Here is a 15,977-nt window from a genome sequence, read left to right as displayed (position 1 = left end):
ACCATGGTTAAGTTAAGCATTTCAAATACGTTACAAGTCATTCTTATTGCAAGATGTCGAATGTACTTCACACACAAAAGAAGATACTTGTACATAACACACTACGCTGTGTTCGTTGTGTTGGTTTTGAATATTGTATAGCCTAACTTTAACGTAAATTTGTCATTTGTTGAAACTTCAAAATGAAACTAACTTTTAACGCTCGGCACAATCTTTACAAACGGCTTCAGTATGATATACATGAGATTCCTGAGGAGTTAGGACGACAGGTCCGATATAACTGTCGCGGTGTCAATTACATTGGCGAAACGCGAATATGAAATATATAATACCTCGGAGTTTTCAACTTTTATCGACTCGTGTTGATATATTTGACATCAAAGGACACAAGGGGGAGTTTCTATTTATCATCCAACATCATTCTTCCAACTTTTTTCAGTTTGTAGACAGTAGTAAGCAGTGTCTTAGTGTAAACAAGTACTGCTGACAGCTTCAGTAGCAGAGCCATTAGTGATGTCAATTGATTGTGACGTCATGGTAACAGTGACGTCACAACGGTCTGCAAAGCATTGTGATGTAATTTCATTGATCTCATCCATGCGATATCTCCTGTGGGAGCAAGTTTGGGATGATAAACAGATCTTGCATACAGTCCGAAATTAATTGATAAACCGTATTACATCTCTCACTGAACATACTATTATGGTTGCTAACTAATAATGGAGGTATAAATATTTGTTTTATGAATGTCATAGCACAAGCAAAATACTCACCTGAATATTAACTAGGAATGTTAAGGTGTATTTCCTACAGTTTGATCGGACATGTCTGTGGATGGTCATGAATGGAAATAACATGACACACAAATCATGTATTTGGCTTGTCTTTCTTCAAGTATAGGTATAGAAACGAAACTTATTTCATGTCTGCCATCTTGTTGGAATATATACCTGCTTCTTTGAATTATATGTCTTCTTGTTGGAATATATTTACCTGCTTGTTGGAATATATTTACCTGCTTGTTGGAATATATTTACCAGCTTGTTGGAATATATACCTGTTTGTTGGAATATATTTTCCTGCTTGTTGGAATATATTTACCTGCTTGTTGGAATATATACCTGCTTCTTGGAATATATTTACCTGTTTGTTGGAATATATCTAACTGCTTCTTGGAATATATTTACCTGCTTCTTGGAATATATTTACCTGCTTCTTGGAATATATTTACCTGCTTCTTGGAATATATTTACCTGCTTGTTGGAAAACATTTACCTGCTTGATACTTTCTTGATGGAATATATACCTGTCTGTTGAAATATAGCCCTGCTTGTTGGAATATATACCTTCTTTTTGTAATGTATAGCTTCTTCTTGGAATATATACCTGCTTGTTGGAATATATACCTACTTCTTTGAATATATACCAGCTTGTTGGAATATATACCTTCTTGTTGTAATAGATACCTTCTTGATGGAATATATACCTGTCTGTTGAAATATAGCCCTGCTTGTTGGAATATATACCTTCTCTTTGTAATGTACGTATAGCTTCTTCTTGGAATATATACCTGCTTGTTGGACTATATACATGCTTGTTGGAATATATACCTACTTCTTTGAATATATACCAGCTTGTTGGAATATATATCTTCTTGTTGGAATGAATACCTACTTGTTTGAATAAATACCTGTTTATGCTTGGAGTGAATTTATTTAAGTGCAATTAAACTTTCTAACTATTTGCGTACATCATAACCACGTAACTCTGGCTTGTCTCAGTGTTTAAATACCATCTAAACACAGCATAACAAAAAAAAATCTAAACACATTACGACAAAATACATAGCATTGTGTTTTGTCGTAACTGCTTTTGGGAGTCAAATGGGACCCTACTACAGGTACTAAAAGTAACGCCGTTCCTTGTCACCATGGTCAGTTAAGCCATGACTTTGCAACTCGCCTTGTCAGCATCGGCTCAGCTCCGTCAAGGAGTGATTGGACTAACGACGCTTACTCCAAGCTGTCCCCATCAGCATTCATACTCGTAAAATAAAGAAACGCAACAGCAGGTTTATACTCGTATAAGTTACTTACTCTCAGTCCATCTATCAATACATGACAGGATCAGACCGGCCAGACTCGTCACTAAATGGGGAGAACTTAGATCGATCGTGATTCGACTCGATTGACTGCAAACCACGCTCACCTCTCCTATTGTTGACGGCATCATTTTACAGTGCTCTGGCCTGGCCTGTCTTTGTCACATGTCACCTTAGTTTGATTCGTTCAAAGTTAGATCTGACCATGAACTCATGTATGTCGTAATCGGAGAAATATCGAAGCCTACGTGCCAGATTGATCATCTCTCTATTGATTTTGTGACTCACTCCGGATGCTACAAATGAAAAGTATCTTACCTCTCTGCTTGGTGCATTAACTAATTGTCGATAACATGGAACCAGTCCAATGATAAATATGCAATGTCCGGAATACTCTTGTGATAAATGTGAAATGTCTTTTCTCGATTAATCCTTTCGAACTAAAAGTTCTCTGTCACGATTTTTGTATATCTGATGCAACTCATCACTGCAGCTGTAAACGGTTTAATTTGTCACAATTTCGTTACCATTTTCTAATGTTTTTGAGACGCATTTTAACCTTATAACAGTATTATCCTTATAATCTTAACATTTTCAGAATTTATACACATTCAAATAAAGTGCATACCATTTGGCATTAAAATAAAATGTGTAATATATATTGAAATTAGATGTACAAATCAGATTCCCTTAATGCCGAGCGCCAGACAGGGTAACAACAAGTACCATCTTTATACGTCTTTTAGTATGACGTGGCAGGGGATCGAACCTAGGGCCTTACTATATCCGGGCAGACACTCTACCACAAGACCACGGAGGTGGTTGTACCACCAGGACTTATTACAACGAACTGGTTACACTTCTCACATACAACTGTACAAATAACACAAGATAGCTTAATGGTGACTTGGAATATTTGCCTTTGTGACAACAAACTCCATAGTACAGGAGGAAGCGTAAAGGAGTGCAAATAACGAGGTTGCATGTTCGTATTCCGCCGAGGTTTAAAAAGAGTTGTGTTCATATGTATTGTTGCTGTTTGAGTAGTAGTGATCATTCAGGAAACGGAAGCCGACAATACAAGTATATCTGTTTACTACGATAGATCCTCATCTTTCTTGAGTTACAAAACGCTACAAAAACGCTACAAAAACGCTACAAAAACATTGAATGCACCTTTTTTAAATTCCCCACAATGAACTGAACTCAGGTATGTACGGGTCTTTCCCACATTTAAACTCTAAACACGCTTAGACCAAAACGCGTCAAAGTTATTGGACAAGAAACATTGTAGGTTTGTGTATAGGATCTAAACACATTTTGTACAGTGTAACATATGTGTCTTTTTGTTTATAGTTTTAATGATTGCTGCCACTGGGAATTGAATGGTGGAACACAATTTGTCCCTCGACTGCCAATCACTAATTTGCCTGTCCCGATCATAGACCTTTCCAATTTATGAGTGTGTTAACTTTGAAGCAGAATTTTGAATATGTCAAATGTTGATTCTTCCAGGATCCGACAATGATGCTGAGTTTCCTGTTTCTCTTGCTTCAATTCTGCTACATCCCGGCGGGTACGTATGTTCAAAGTGACGTTTAAACTCTCAGTTGCTCATTCGCTCATTCCCCCTTCCGCCCTGACCCGCCAACCTGTCCACAATAATCCCACTCACCCACTCACCCTTCACGACTGCCTATAAAGCACAGCGCTGGGCAATGCAAGGCATTCTGTTGCAGCTCCACGTTTGTCACTCCTCTCTACCTTGATTTGAAGATGACGTCTCCGGCAATCTACAATCTTCCTATGTCTATGTCTTCATCAGCATGGCTTCACAGTCAAAGGACCTGGCCTTGAACATCACCAGTCTACACAACACCGTTATAACTAGTCTGTCTTACACACCCTGATACAAATATATATCAAATACAGCCCATGCAAGTCTATAATGTTTGGCAAGTCTAGATCACTGCAGTATCAGTATATCTGAAAATGAAGAGAGTCACTGGGCTCCTTTTTATTATATTTTTATTAAGATAACTGAACAACTGTTTTTTTATGTACGATATGTTCATTTCAGAGACTAGATTTTAGTCTACGTTATAACCCAAAGTGAGTTATTCAAGACCAACTACATGGATCTCCAAAACCGCATTCAAGTGGTGGAACAAACGTTGCCATGGATCATTTGTAAGTGGGCAGGTAATCGCCAAAAAAAGAGAGTCACCTCTGTGAGTTGACTGATACAGACTATTATTAGATGGCTTATCATAAGGAACCCTTATACTGGCTCTCCATCGCCCCCTTTCGACAAAACACAAAATAATACATCTTTTCTGTTGCTTATATGCTGTGTTTGGTGTTGTATCTTCAGGGATCTCCAGTGAACCTGCATCAAGGTCAGATGCCTTTCTCTGTAACTGACCTTCTCCACAGTAACCCCAGACCTGGTGGAAGCCATGGTCACCGCATGAACTTTGCGTCATCCTTTTTACCATGCTGAAAGGGGGACCCACGGGTAAAGCATTGGTTGTCAAAGCCTTCATGGAACATGTGTTCTAACCTGGGATCCTTGATACCGCACCTCAGGGGATTGTTTGGGTATTTAGTGAATGGCAAACCATGCATGAGGACTTGGAACATCCAGGTTAGGTATTCCAATCACGTTAGTGCAAACCATGGGCAAAACCAACACTCACTTACCTGCAGGTACTACAACAAACACATGTTGGCCATTGACAATTTGCTGGGAAACAATACCAAAGACGAAGAGACTGAGGAACTGCGATGGTTTACAAAAACAAGTCTTCATCATAACAAGTCTGTGTTGTACTTGACCCACAAACTCTTTGCCTCATCATCGGACCTTTAGTATACATGCACATTACATGGTAATGTTTGAAAAAAACAGGAATGCCTCTCAAATTGATCACTTGGCTAGACAAGTCTTTCCAGGGCAGATGGCCTTTATTCCAGAAGCCTGTAAGGATGCCACCTTGGCTCCTTATTCCAACTTGTTTTTGGACCTGAAACCCACGGCGCGAAAAGTCAATACGTACCCATCTCTTTTGCAACCCTACCACCCTCTTCATTCCCAAGAAGTAAAAGAACAAATAGAGACCACGGTTCACAACACGGTTCACTTGATGCTTAGCTGTCATGGGGTGCAGACAGAAACAGATGAAGCCCACCCAGCTGCTCCAGTCACTCATAGGGTTGTTTAAACCCGTCCGAAAAACAGTCCGGACTTCCCTGGCTTGTGATCAAACCAAACAGCATCGGCGTTCAGTGCAAAGGTTGTACGGCAGTTTCATCTCTCCTACCTCTGCTCCTGGCAAAAGGAAAAATACCTCCCTTTATAAGTTGTATCCCACATCGTCTGACCCCTCCTTCCTTTCAGTCCTTGACCCTACCTCCATCCACACCCCACAACCCACCCCGTTGTCTCCAAACCACCACTCAATACATTCCAATCGTTTGTCATTGGCATTGTCATTGTCATGAGAAATATCAAGCAGAGCGTGTTCCTTTAAAGTCTTGGCGCAAGTCCTTGTCGTTGAGACAACAAAATGTGAGTACCTCGAAGTTAAGTGGTGTTTTTCTCCATAGTGATTCTTATATGCTGGGAGGGCGTCATGAGTATGGTTTAAGTGGTTTGGACCACAGTTGTATAGACTTGTGGACAGATTTGTAGGCTACCTGCTTAGGGTATTTGCTCCCACAACCAACATTGGTATCTTCTAGACCATGAGCCACAACAGCCATAGCAACAGCATTGACCATTCCTTACCCTACCTCCTCTAGTCACTTAAGGGTGTATCAACAGAATGTCTGTGATGAATATGTTGTTTTCCAAACAGGATATTTATGTGACCTTGCTCAGTGATGCTTCATTATGTGAATCATTAAGTTTTCAAACTCCCCTTTCCAATCAAAGTGAATCATCAGCAGTGGGAAGTGGGCGTGGCCGAACATCATTTTCCAATGACATGGTACAATATGGCTTACCCCTTCAACTGGTTTGTCCTTAGAGTGAACTTGACCAGGATGTATAGTTCAGCTGCCCCTGATGTCATAGTGACAGAACCAGAACCCAAGCATCACCATTGTGACCACGAAAAAGATCATTATTCCAAAAGGGGTTTATTCGAGTAAAAAAGTTATCCAGAGACGTATTGCTTCAACAAACCTGCACACGCCTGTTGCAGAAGTATACGGCTGATGTCGAGGACATTACATTTCCACTGTGAACTACCCCAAGGAGCAACCTCGATTTCATGCATGGAAAAAATCATCTGAACTTTCATGCTCCGACCCTGAAAGACACGTGTAGGCGTTGCACTGGTATACCCCACAGCCAGCCAACCTGGCAACATGAATTCAGCATACATCAGCCAACTGGTGTTGCCAGCTCCCTTGGTAGCATGTAGGGATTTATTTACCTACCCTCCTTCATGGTCAATGAAGAACAGGAAGTGAGCCATGTCTCTGATGTGCCTGTTCCAGCGGTTTTTATACTGTCAACATCAACTGGGGGAACATCAAATCGCAGAGGACACCATTGTCCCTTTGCTCATGTATGTTCCGGGGCGGTCGGGTAGCCTAGTGGTTAAAGCATTCGCTGATATTGCTGGAATATTGCTAAAAGCGGCGTAAGACCATACTCACTCACTCACTCATGTATGTTCCTGTGTCACGTCAGATGACGGAAGACAGTGTCACGATCAAAACGTCTCAACACTTACGCTACTTGGGATTGCATCAGGGATGTAGGGATGCCATCAAAATCTATTTACATGGATATTGTCGCACAGAGCAACTTTAGTGAACTAGTGCATGAAATGTGTAAAGGATTTCCTTACCAAATAAATTATTCAGTGTAAAGAAAGGGTTGAGGAGAAACATAGCCCAGATAACCATGATATTATGTGCTTTTTTGGAGTTGTTACAGATTCGGAAAATGACTTAATTTCATCCAAAAAAATTCTTATATCACTTTTGTTGCACAGACTTAACTGTCAGTACCTTGCACACCTCTGGTTCACGGAATTGAAGAACAATGTCCTGCAAGTCCAAATATTGACTTTCCATCCATATCTTGTGTAACCCCACTGAACCCGAACAACTGCTTCAAGGCGCCTCCTCATTCTTTGGATCAATCTCTGGATTTGATTCTGAGGAATTCTGTTCCATTCCTCATGCAAAGCAGCAGTCAATTCATTGAGCCTTTGGACAGGTGGGTCTCTTTGTCGAACACGATGGCCGAAAATGTCCCAAAGATGCTCAATGGGATTGAAATCTGGACTCATGGCTGGCCATGGAATGGTCTTAAACAACATTCTTTTGCAAGATCTGAGTGACAGCACATGCTCTGTGAGGCCAGACAATGTCATTCATGACGATGGTTCTTGTAGAAAGAGGATGATTATCAAAATGGGGGACAATGTTCAGCTCTTTCAAGGATATCCTGTTGATAATGAGCCCCATTAAGGTCACCGCGAATGGTGATGAGGTCCATCTTGCAACCCAAGGAAATGCATCCCCATACCATGGCTGATCCCCACCCAAATTGAACCGTTTCCTGGATATTGCGGGGAACTATGGCTGTGTTCCTTTGTCTCCAGACACGTGTACGACCATCCACCATAAACAAATAAGACCCGACACTCATCTGAGAAGTGAATCCCCCGACATGATGCAATGTTCCAGCAAACACGTTGGTTATACCAGCCAAGTCATGCTAATTTGTGAGAAGGAGACAGTTTAATACGTTTAATGGGTCTTCTGATGCTGTATCCTGCTGCTTCCACCAATTTCTGACTGTCCTGAAGGAAAGGGCTCTCTCTTGTAACCACTGTTGCTTTAAAGATTTGCTTGAGTCAAATGGACAGCGACTAACAAGTCTCAACAATGTTCCATCCTATCTCCTTGTTGTCTTGCGGGGTCTGCCAGGTTTTGGACGATCTTTCACATTAGTGGTAGCCATGTGTTTGTTCAAGAGTCTTGAAATGATGGAAGTTGATGTCCAATTTGTCTGTGGGACATTCCTGCATTTCTCATGCCAATAATTTGCCACCTTGTAGCCTCTGACAATTTACGACGTGACATGACAATTAGGGTACTGAACACGCAAAACAAATTGAAATGAGAGAGTGTGACATGTCATGACTCCAAACTTAATTTCAGCAATGTTGTCGGCTTGACATTGCCCGTGCATTACCCGTGCATTGCACGTGTATTACATGTCTAAAAAAAAGTCATGCTATACAGCAAGATGCAATATGTCACAATGATCAATCAGTAAAATGCTGTTTTCTTAATTCCCACAATTATAGGCCCATAAATTAGGTGTTGCTTGATTAATCATATTTAATGGAGTATCGTGACCTTCACTCTGTCCACATTATCTGGGTACCTTCTAATGTTCAACATGGTGGTACACCAGTTCATCACACACCACCATGCCACCAGTTTGGGTGGACAACAATGAATGAAAGGCCTGGAAGTGTACCGAGCACGAATCCATCAAAGAGGGAAAGGCTTGGGAAACATCTTCGGGATCTTTAGACAATTTAGCACTGCTCATACTCAAGACTGTATGAAAATCAGCACTCAAAACAGGAGCATGCATGTTGCCTTGATTTGTGGATGATATCAGTTCTGGACATAGAAGTATAGGGGACAGTTTGAAACACCATAGAAAACAGGCGTTATTCACCACATTGCGACAACACCAACTAGGGCCAGCAGCACCAGCTCGTAAAAGAAGCATCAAACACAAACATGCTCCCTCTCGTATCACAAAGAAATGCAAACAAAGTCCTTCCACTTCATGGTGACGTTCTCGATGCACTACCTGCTCCTTTTTACATCTTGAGTAATCCTTCTCACTCTGACCATGATCAATTTTAAAGTGTGTTTTCAAACAAGGCCTAAACAGATGACCCAGACCCCAGACGTGGCCATAGCTGGCTATTTCTGGCTATTTCGAGGTGATAGAGTTATCTGTTATTGCTGCGGTGTGAAACTCTGCCAATAGGAAGTGACAAACAAACGACTGTTGTCCAAAGAAGAATGGAAGAGAAATGTGGAGTGCCTTGGTCGATGTCATGCAAGCACACCCTCTGCACCACCAGCACCATTCGGGGTTGTTGAGGCCGAGATGTACCCAATATCGATCAGGCAGCCTTAAATATCAGTACAGAAGGGTAATAGACACAGTTCAACACCAGACACGGTGCTGTCAAGAACTGTCAAGATGTTGACAAGACTAGGTTCAACTGGATTCTCTTTTCTGTCCCGCCTGTTGTCACCTCACTACAAGAAGGTCAGTGCATATCATTACCGTCCTCGCGATCACCTCAGTGGCTTGACCTTGTTAAGCCTGTCAATGCTTTCATTGATTTGAACCAGTGTTACCGCCGTGTTGGTCTGAAAGTCAAGAATACCAATGTTATGAATGTGACAGTGATGATGGACAAAACATTCCCACAGTGAACAACATGATGCATTCCCTCTTTTGAGAAGTATACATGTGTGTAAGTAAGCAAGTGTATGGGGGATGCAGCCAAATCGACTCATCTCAAGTGACCAGGATGGTACACAGACAATCTCATTAAAATCAGATCTTAGTCCATGCTACGGTTAAGAGAGATCTGAGGACATCCCATTAGGGGTCACGTCAGAATAACCTTTCATCCGACCAATCAGAGCGTCACTTACCAGGTCATGAAAGTGACAGTCGGAATGTGATTTCTAATCATCCAACCTCGAAAAATTTAAAACGGGGTATTCCAAACGATATTTACAGGCTTCACGACTGAATCTATACAATCTAGACCATATATTAGCCATTTGAGAATGTTCTTTTGTTCAGGTTTCAAATTTTTAAGTGGGAATTTGTCAAAATATGTTTCATAGCGTAGTCGCCAGTTTGAAATTAGTGCCGTAAAAAACATGCAGGTAGCAAAAATAGTCCCCATGGTCCCTAGTATAGTGGCCTAACTTTTGTTGTTGGTGATTAATAGCCTGTTTTTATAATGTGTCGTCGTAGTCCAATCATTTTATTGATCTAAAACTAGTTTTAAATTATGATCTGTGATATATTGCTTGTTGTTGTACTGTCCTTTGATGACAGTTTTTTATATATGCTATACCTTGTTCAAGTCACGATATGGCTGAAATATTGCCGATGTGACTTTAAATATTAACTCACTCACTCACTAGTGCCGTAAAGAACGAGAAAGCTGCCTTCTGATTGGCTAATGTCAACTTCTTGTCAGTAATTCTATTGATCTGTCAGAGTTCGCGAAAGGTCAGTCTGACGTGATCCGTAATGGGATGTACTCAGATCTTTGTTTAGCGGCAGCGAGAACTAAGATCTGATTTTAATGAGATTGTTACACAGATGGAGCTGGAAAATGGATCATTATAATGCTGTCGCCCGGAATGCAAACACAGGCCTTGTCTCACGACAATTGGTCATTTTGCCCATCCAAGAAGTTGAACTGACAGGTCGTCTACACTGTGACTTATTTCACCAAGAACATTATTTGGAGGAGGGGGTCCACATGAAAGTTCAACTGATTCGTAGCCCCATTGATTTCTGTTTGATCAGTGCTAGAGATGTCAACTGTCAATTTGAACGGACTAAAGCCGAGTTTTATGTATGTCAAGAAAACATTGATCCTGCCATATGGGAACAATATGTGAAACACATGTTACCAGGAGTGATGGCCAAATAACCTTTGACCCGAGTCCAAGTCAAGGGAATGATTTCCACAAAGATTAAAAGATTAGAGGCCAGCTGCTTAAATGGGTCGTCCTGTGATTGGCAGACAACAAAGCCCTTGCTGCCAGCAAAAGAATCCCTTCCATTTCCATCATTTCAAAGTGACCAGCCTCAAGTTGAAACTCAATGGGCAGGAATTTCATGGAACTGAAATCAAAAGTGACTTTGAGGACTACAGTGCAGCGCTCAGACAACTTTACATAAACCTGTTCCGCAACACCAGACACCAGAGGCAAGAACATCCCTGCAACCTCACCCTGGACCAGTTCAGAAATGGCTACACGCTATGGGTCGTGGATCTGACTGCTGATCTGGGTGCTATTGCTATAACTACCCAAGACAGACTGGCAAGTTTGAATATGAAACCGTCCAGGAAATTAGTCGGTCCTGCAATCCTCTGATGGACGACAAGGGTGCCTTCCCTGGCTTGACCACCAAAGAGGTGAGGTGAAATGGGGTTTAACGTCGCGTCCAAGATTATTGCACTTATATAGCGACGTGCATGCACGTGTGTGTGTGTGTGTATGTGTGGCTGCTTGTACTAGTCCGGACTGATGCCGATTTATAGTGCTAGCTCACTGAGATACCATGCCGCAGTTTAACATGAATACCCCACTCAGACACAGTATACTGACTCCGAGCCGACCAGTCCTTGTTTTAGCACCTTAATGCCGAGCGCCAGACAGGGTAACAACAAGTACCATCTTTTAACCTCTTTTGGTATGATGCGGTCGGGGACCGAACCCCGGACCTTCCGCTCTCCGGGCGGACGTTCTACCACTAGACCACGGAGTGACCACCAAAGACTATGTGCAACGAGACCAAGGCCCACTTGCACAGAACAAAATCTTAGTTACAATCGATCTTAGGCGGCTACAATCAACTTTACAATCGCCATACAATTGTCCTATTCCACTTGCACAACCCGATCTTAGCGCAAGACGGCTTGGAGTTAAGATTGCAAATTAAGGATTTACAATAATTGTAGCGCTAAGATCGTTTTGTGCAAGTGGACCCAGGTGCTCTGACCTCTCTACCAAGGCACCTTTGCCAGAGATCACTTTACGCCAACCGCATGAATGGTATCCCAAAGCATACGTTTTAAACACGGACCCCAGTCATTTTTTAGGACAATATTGGGTATGTGTGTATCGCCTTGCACCAGGCATCATTCATTATTTTGACAGTTATGGACTCAAACCATACCAATAACACCCAGACGTACAGGATGTCATGACCTTCGTGGGATAAAAAATGCAACAGTGGAATCCTCATCCTCTTCCAAACCAATACATCACACATTGTGGTATGTACTGTTTGTATATGTTGACCCATCGTGCTGCTCGTGGATGGTCCTTTGAAGATGTAATGGAACTGTTTGATCCTCACAATACCACCAGCAATGAAGGATTCCAAATGCATTGATTTCAGGCTCAACATTTCTTTTCCATAGAAGAAACCCATGGCCAAAACTGACAACCTTGACAAGATGCACAATCTCATGTCATGTCTTAAACATGGTATGATTCTCATATTATGATTTCTCATATTATGGTTCTCATGTTACAGTTCTCAGAGTTTGTAAACAAAAGACCAAGGACGCCCTTAATCCTGTGTCTTTTGAGCCGACCAGTCCTTGTTTAAGCCCCTTAATGCCGAGCGCCAGGCAGGGTAACAACAAGTACCATCTTTTAACGTCTTCTGGTATGACGCGGCTGGGGATCGAACCCCGGACCTTCCGCGCTCCGGGCGGACGGTCTACCATTAGACCACGGAGGCGGTCTATTACTTGTGAATAGTCTTTATATGATTTCGAAACAGTTTGGAAGCTAACCTTTATATTTAATTTTGCAGGCCAGATTGATCACTGTAACAGTTTCCCTTGCGTTAATGGAGGCATGTGCTCGTCGAGTGCCACTGGGTTCAGCTGTGACTGTCCTGCTGGCTTCACGGGTCTGATGTGTGAAAGTAGGTGCAGGATGACAAGGACGAAATGAATTTGGTTCAACGCCGCTTTCAACAGTGTGTCATTTATATCACGGCGTGTCATTGATTGAGTGGGATTCTCGACTTGATGTAGGTCTTATCAACATTTACCAGTTCGGTTGAATTTTTGAGCATGGGAATGGTGCTGACAAACAAGGAATCAAAATGTTAGTAGTAGTAGCAGCAACAGTAGTAGTAGTAGCAGCAACAGTAGTAGTAGTAGCAGCTGCAGTAGCCGCAAAAGGAGAAGTAGTAAGAGCAGTAATAGCAACAGCAGTAGCAACAGCAGCAGTAGTAGTAGCAGCAGCAGTACCAAGTGGAATAACAGCAGTAGTAGCAGCAGCAGTAGCAACAGCAGCAGGAGCAGCAGCTGTAGTAGCAGTGGTTGCACCAGCAGCAGTAGTTATAGCAGTAATAGTAAGAGCAGCAGTATCAGCAGCAGTAGTAGTAGTAGCAGCAGTATTAACAGTAGAAGTAGAAGTAGTAGTAGCAGAAGTACTTGAAGTAGTAGCAGTAGTAGTTGAAGTAGTAGTAGTAGTTGAAGTAATAGTAGCAGTAGTAGTAGTAGTTGAAGTAGTTGTAGTAGTGAAGTAAGTCTTACTTGTGGATAGTCTTTATATGATTTCGAAACAGTTTGGAAGCTAACCTTTATATTTAATTTTGCAGCCCAGATTGATCACTGTGACAGTTCCCCTTGCGTTAATGGAGGCACGTGCTTGTCGAGTGCCACTGGGTTCAGCTGTGCCTGTACTGCTGGCTTCACGGGTCTGATATGTGAAAGTAGGTGCAGGATGACAAGGACGAAATGAATTTGGTTCAATGCCGCTTTCAACAGTGTGTCATTTATATCACCGCGTGTCATTGATTGAGTGAGATTCTCAACTTGATGTAGGTCTTATCAACATTTACCAGTTCGATTGAATTTTTGAGCATGGGAATGGTGCTGACAAACCAGGAATCAAAATGTTGGTAGCAGTAGCAGCAACAGCAGTAGTAGTAGCAGCAGCAGCAGTAGCTGCAAAAGGAGAAGTAGTAAGAGCAGTAATAGCAGCAGCAGTACCAACAACAGCAGTAGTAGTAGCAGCAGCAGTACTAAGTGGAATAGCAGCAGTAGTAGCAGCAACAGTAGCAACAGCAGCAGTAGTAGTAGCAGCAGCAGTACCAAGTGGAATAGCAGCTGTAGTAGCAGCAGCAGTAGCAACAGCAGCAGTAGCAGCAGCTGTAGTAGCAGTGGTTGCACCAACAGCAGTAGTTATAGCAGTAATAGTAAGAGCAGCAGTATCAGCAGCAGTAGTAGTAGTAGCAGCAGTATTAACAGTAGAAGTAGAAGTAGTAGTAGCAGTAGTAGTTGAAGTAGTAGCAGTAGTAGTTGAAGTAGTAGTTGAAGTAGTAGTAGTAGTAGTAGTTGAAGTAATAGTAGCAGTAGTAATAGTAGTAGTAGTTGAAGTAGTAGTAGTAGTAGTAGTAGTAGTAGTAGTAGTAGTAGTAGTAGTAGAAGCAATAGTAGTTGAAGTAGTAGTTGAAGTAGTAGTAGTAGTAGTAGTTGAAGTAGTAGTAGTAGTAACTGAAGTAGTAGTAGTAGATGTTGAAGTAGTAGTTGTAGTAGTTTAAGTAGTAGTTGAAGTAGTAGTAGTAGTAACTGAAGTAGTAGTAGTAGCAGCAACAGTGGTAGTAGTAGCAGCTGCAGTAGCTGCAAAAGGAGAAGTAGTAAGAGCAGTTATAGCAACAGCAGTAGCAACAGCAGCAGTAGTAGTAGCAGCAGCAGTACAAAGTGGAATAGCAGCAGTAGTAGTAGCAACAGCAGCAGGAGCAGCAGCTGTAGTAGCAGTGGTTGCACCAGCAGCAGTAGTTATAGCAGTAATAGTAAGAGCAGCAGTAGCAGCAGCAGCAGTAGTAGTAGTAGCAGCAGTAGTAACAGTAGAAATAGAAGTAGTAGTAGCAGTAGTAGTGGAAGTAGTAGCAATAGTAGTAGTAGTAGTTGAAGTAGTAGTAGTAGTAGTAGTAGTAGTAGTTGAAGTAATAGTAGCAGTAGTAGTAGTAGTTGAAGTAGTAGTTGAAGATGTTGAAGTAGTAGTTGAAGTAGTAGTAGTAGTAGTAGTAACTGAAGTAGTAGTAGTAGTAGTAGTAATAGTAGTAGTAGTAGTAGTAGTAGTAGTAGTAGTAGTAGTAGTAGTAGTAGTTGAAATAGTTGTAGTAGTGAAGTAAGTCTTACTTGTGGATAGTCTTTATATGATTTCGAAACAGTTTGGAAGCTAACCTTTATATTTAATTTTGCAGCCCAGATTGATCACTGTGACAGTTCCCCTTGCCGTAATGGAGGCATGTGCTTGTCGAGTGCCACTGGGTTCAGCTGTGCCTGTCCTGCTGGCTTCACGGGTCTGATGTGTGAAAGTAGGTGCAGGATGACAAGGACGAAATGAATTTGGTTCAACGCCGCTTTCAACAGTGTGTCATTTATATCACGGCGTGTCATTTATATCACCGCATGTCATTGATTGAGTGGGATTCCCGACTTGATGTAGGTCTTATCAACGTTTACCAGTTCAGTGGAACCTTGGAGCATGGGTATGGTGCTGACAAACCAGGAGAAAGCAGCAGCAGTAGTAGTAGTAGTAGTAGCAGCAGTAGTAACAGCAAAAGTAGTAGTAGTAACAGCAGTAATAGCAGCAGCACCAGTAGTAGCAGCACTAGGATTAGTAGCAGCAACAGAAGCAGCAGTAGTAGTAGCAGCTGTGGCGGCGACAGTAACAGCAGCCGTAATAGCAGCAGAAACACTAGCAGTAGCAGGAGTAGCAGCAGTGGCAATAGCAGCCCTAGAAGTAGGGGTGGCAGTAGTAGTAGCAGTAATAGTAGCAGTAGCAGTAGCAGTAGTAGCAACAGCTGGAGTAGGACCAGTAGTTTGGGCAGCAGTAGTAGTAGGGGTGAGAAGTAGTAGTAGTTTTAGTTGTAGTAGTAGTAGTTTTGGCAGTTGTGGTAGTTGTAGTAGTTGTAATTGTAATTTGGTTAAACGCCGCTTTCAACAGTGTGTCATTTATATCAGGGCATGTCATTGATTGAGTGGGATTCCTAGGGACATTCTCGCGATCTCGACCTTTGGAA

At 42.0% G+C, this 15,977-nt stretch overlaps 1 protein-coding gene across 1 annotated transcript in view; it reads left to right on the top strand.

The window, feature by feature from the left end:
* LOC124136629 (fibropellin-3-like) overlaps positions 1-15,977 on the top strand; it is a 45,453-nt gene that overhangs the window by 18,942 nt on the left and 10,534 nt on the right. Inside the window, exons 2-5 of the mRNA XM_046502611.2 lie at positions 3,617-3,677; positions 12,747-12,860; positions 13,545-13,658; positions 15,156-15,269. Of these exons, the coding sequence (XP_046358567.2) occupies positions 3,626-3,677; positions 12,747-12,860; positions 13,545-13,658; positions 15,156-15,269 (394 nt within the window). The 5' untranslated portion in view covers positions 3,617-3,625. The remainder of the gene's footprint in view (positions 1-3,616; positions 3,678-12,746; positions 12,861-13,544; positions 13,659-15,155; positions 15,270-15,977) is intronic.

Source organism: Haliotis rufescens, unplaced genomic scaffold (assembly GCF_023055435.1).
Source record: "Haliotis rufescens isolate VD_foot unplaced genomic scaffold, xgHalRufe1.0.p SCAF_12, whole genome shotgun sequence".
Classification (NCBI taxonomy): Eukaryota; Metazoa; Mollusca; class Gastropoda; order Lepetellida; family Haliotidae; genus Haliotis; species Haliotis rufescens.
The sequence above is the reverse complement of the archived record's forward strand: the minus strand, read 5'-3'. Positions and strand labels throughout refer to the sequence as shown.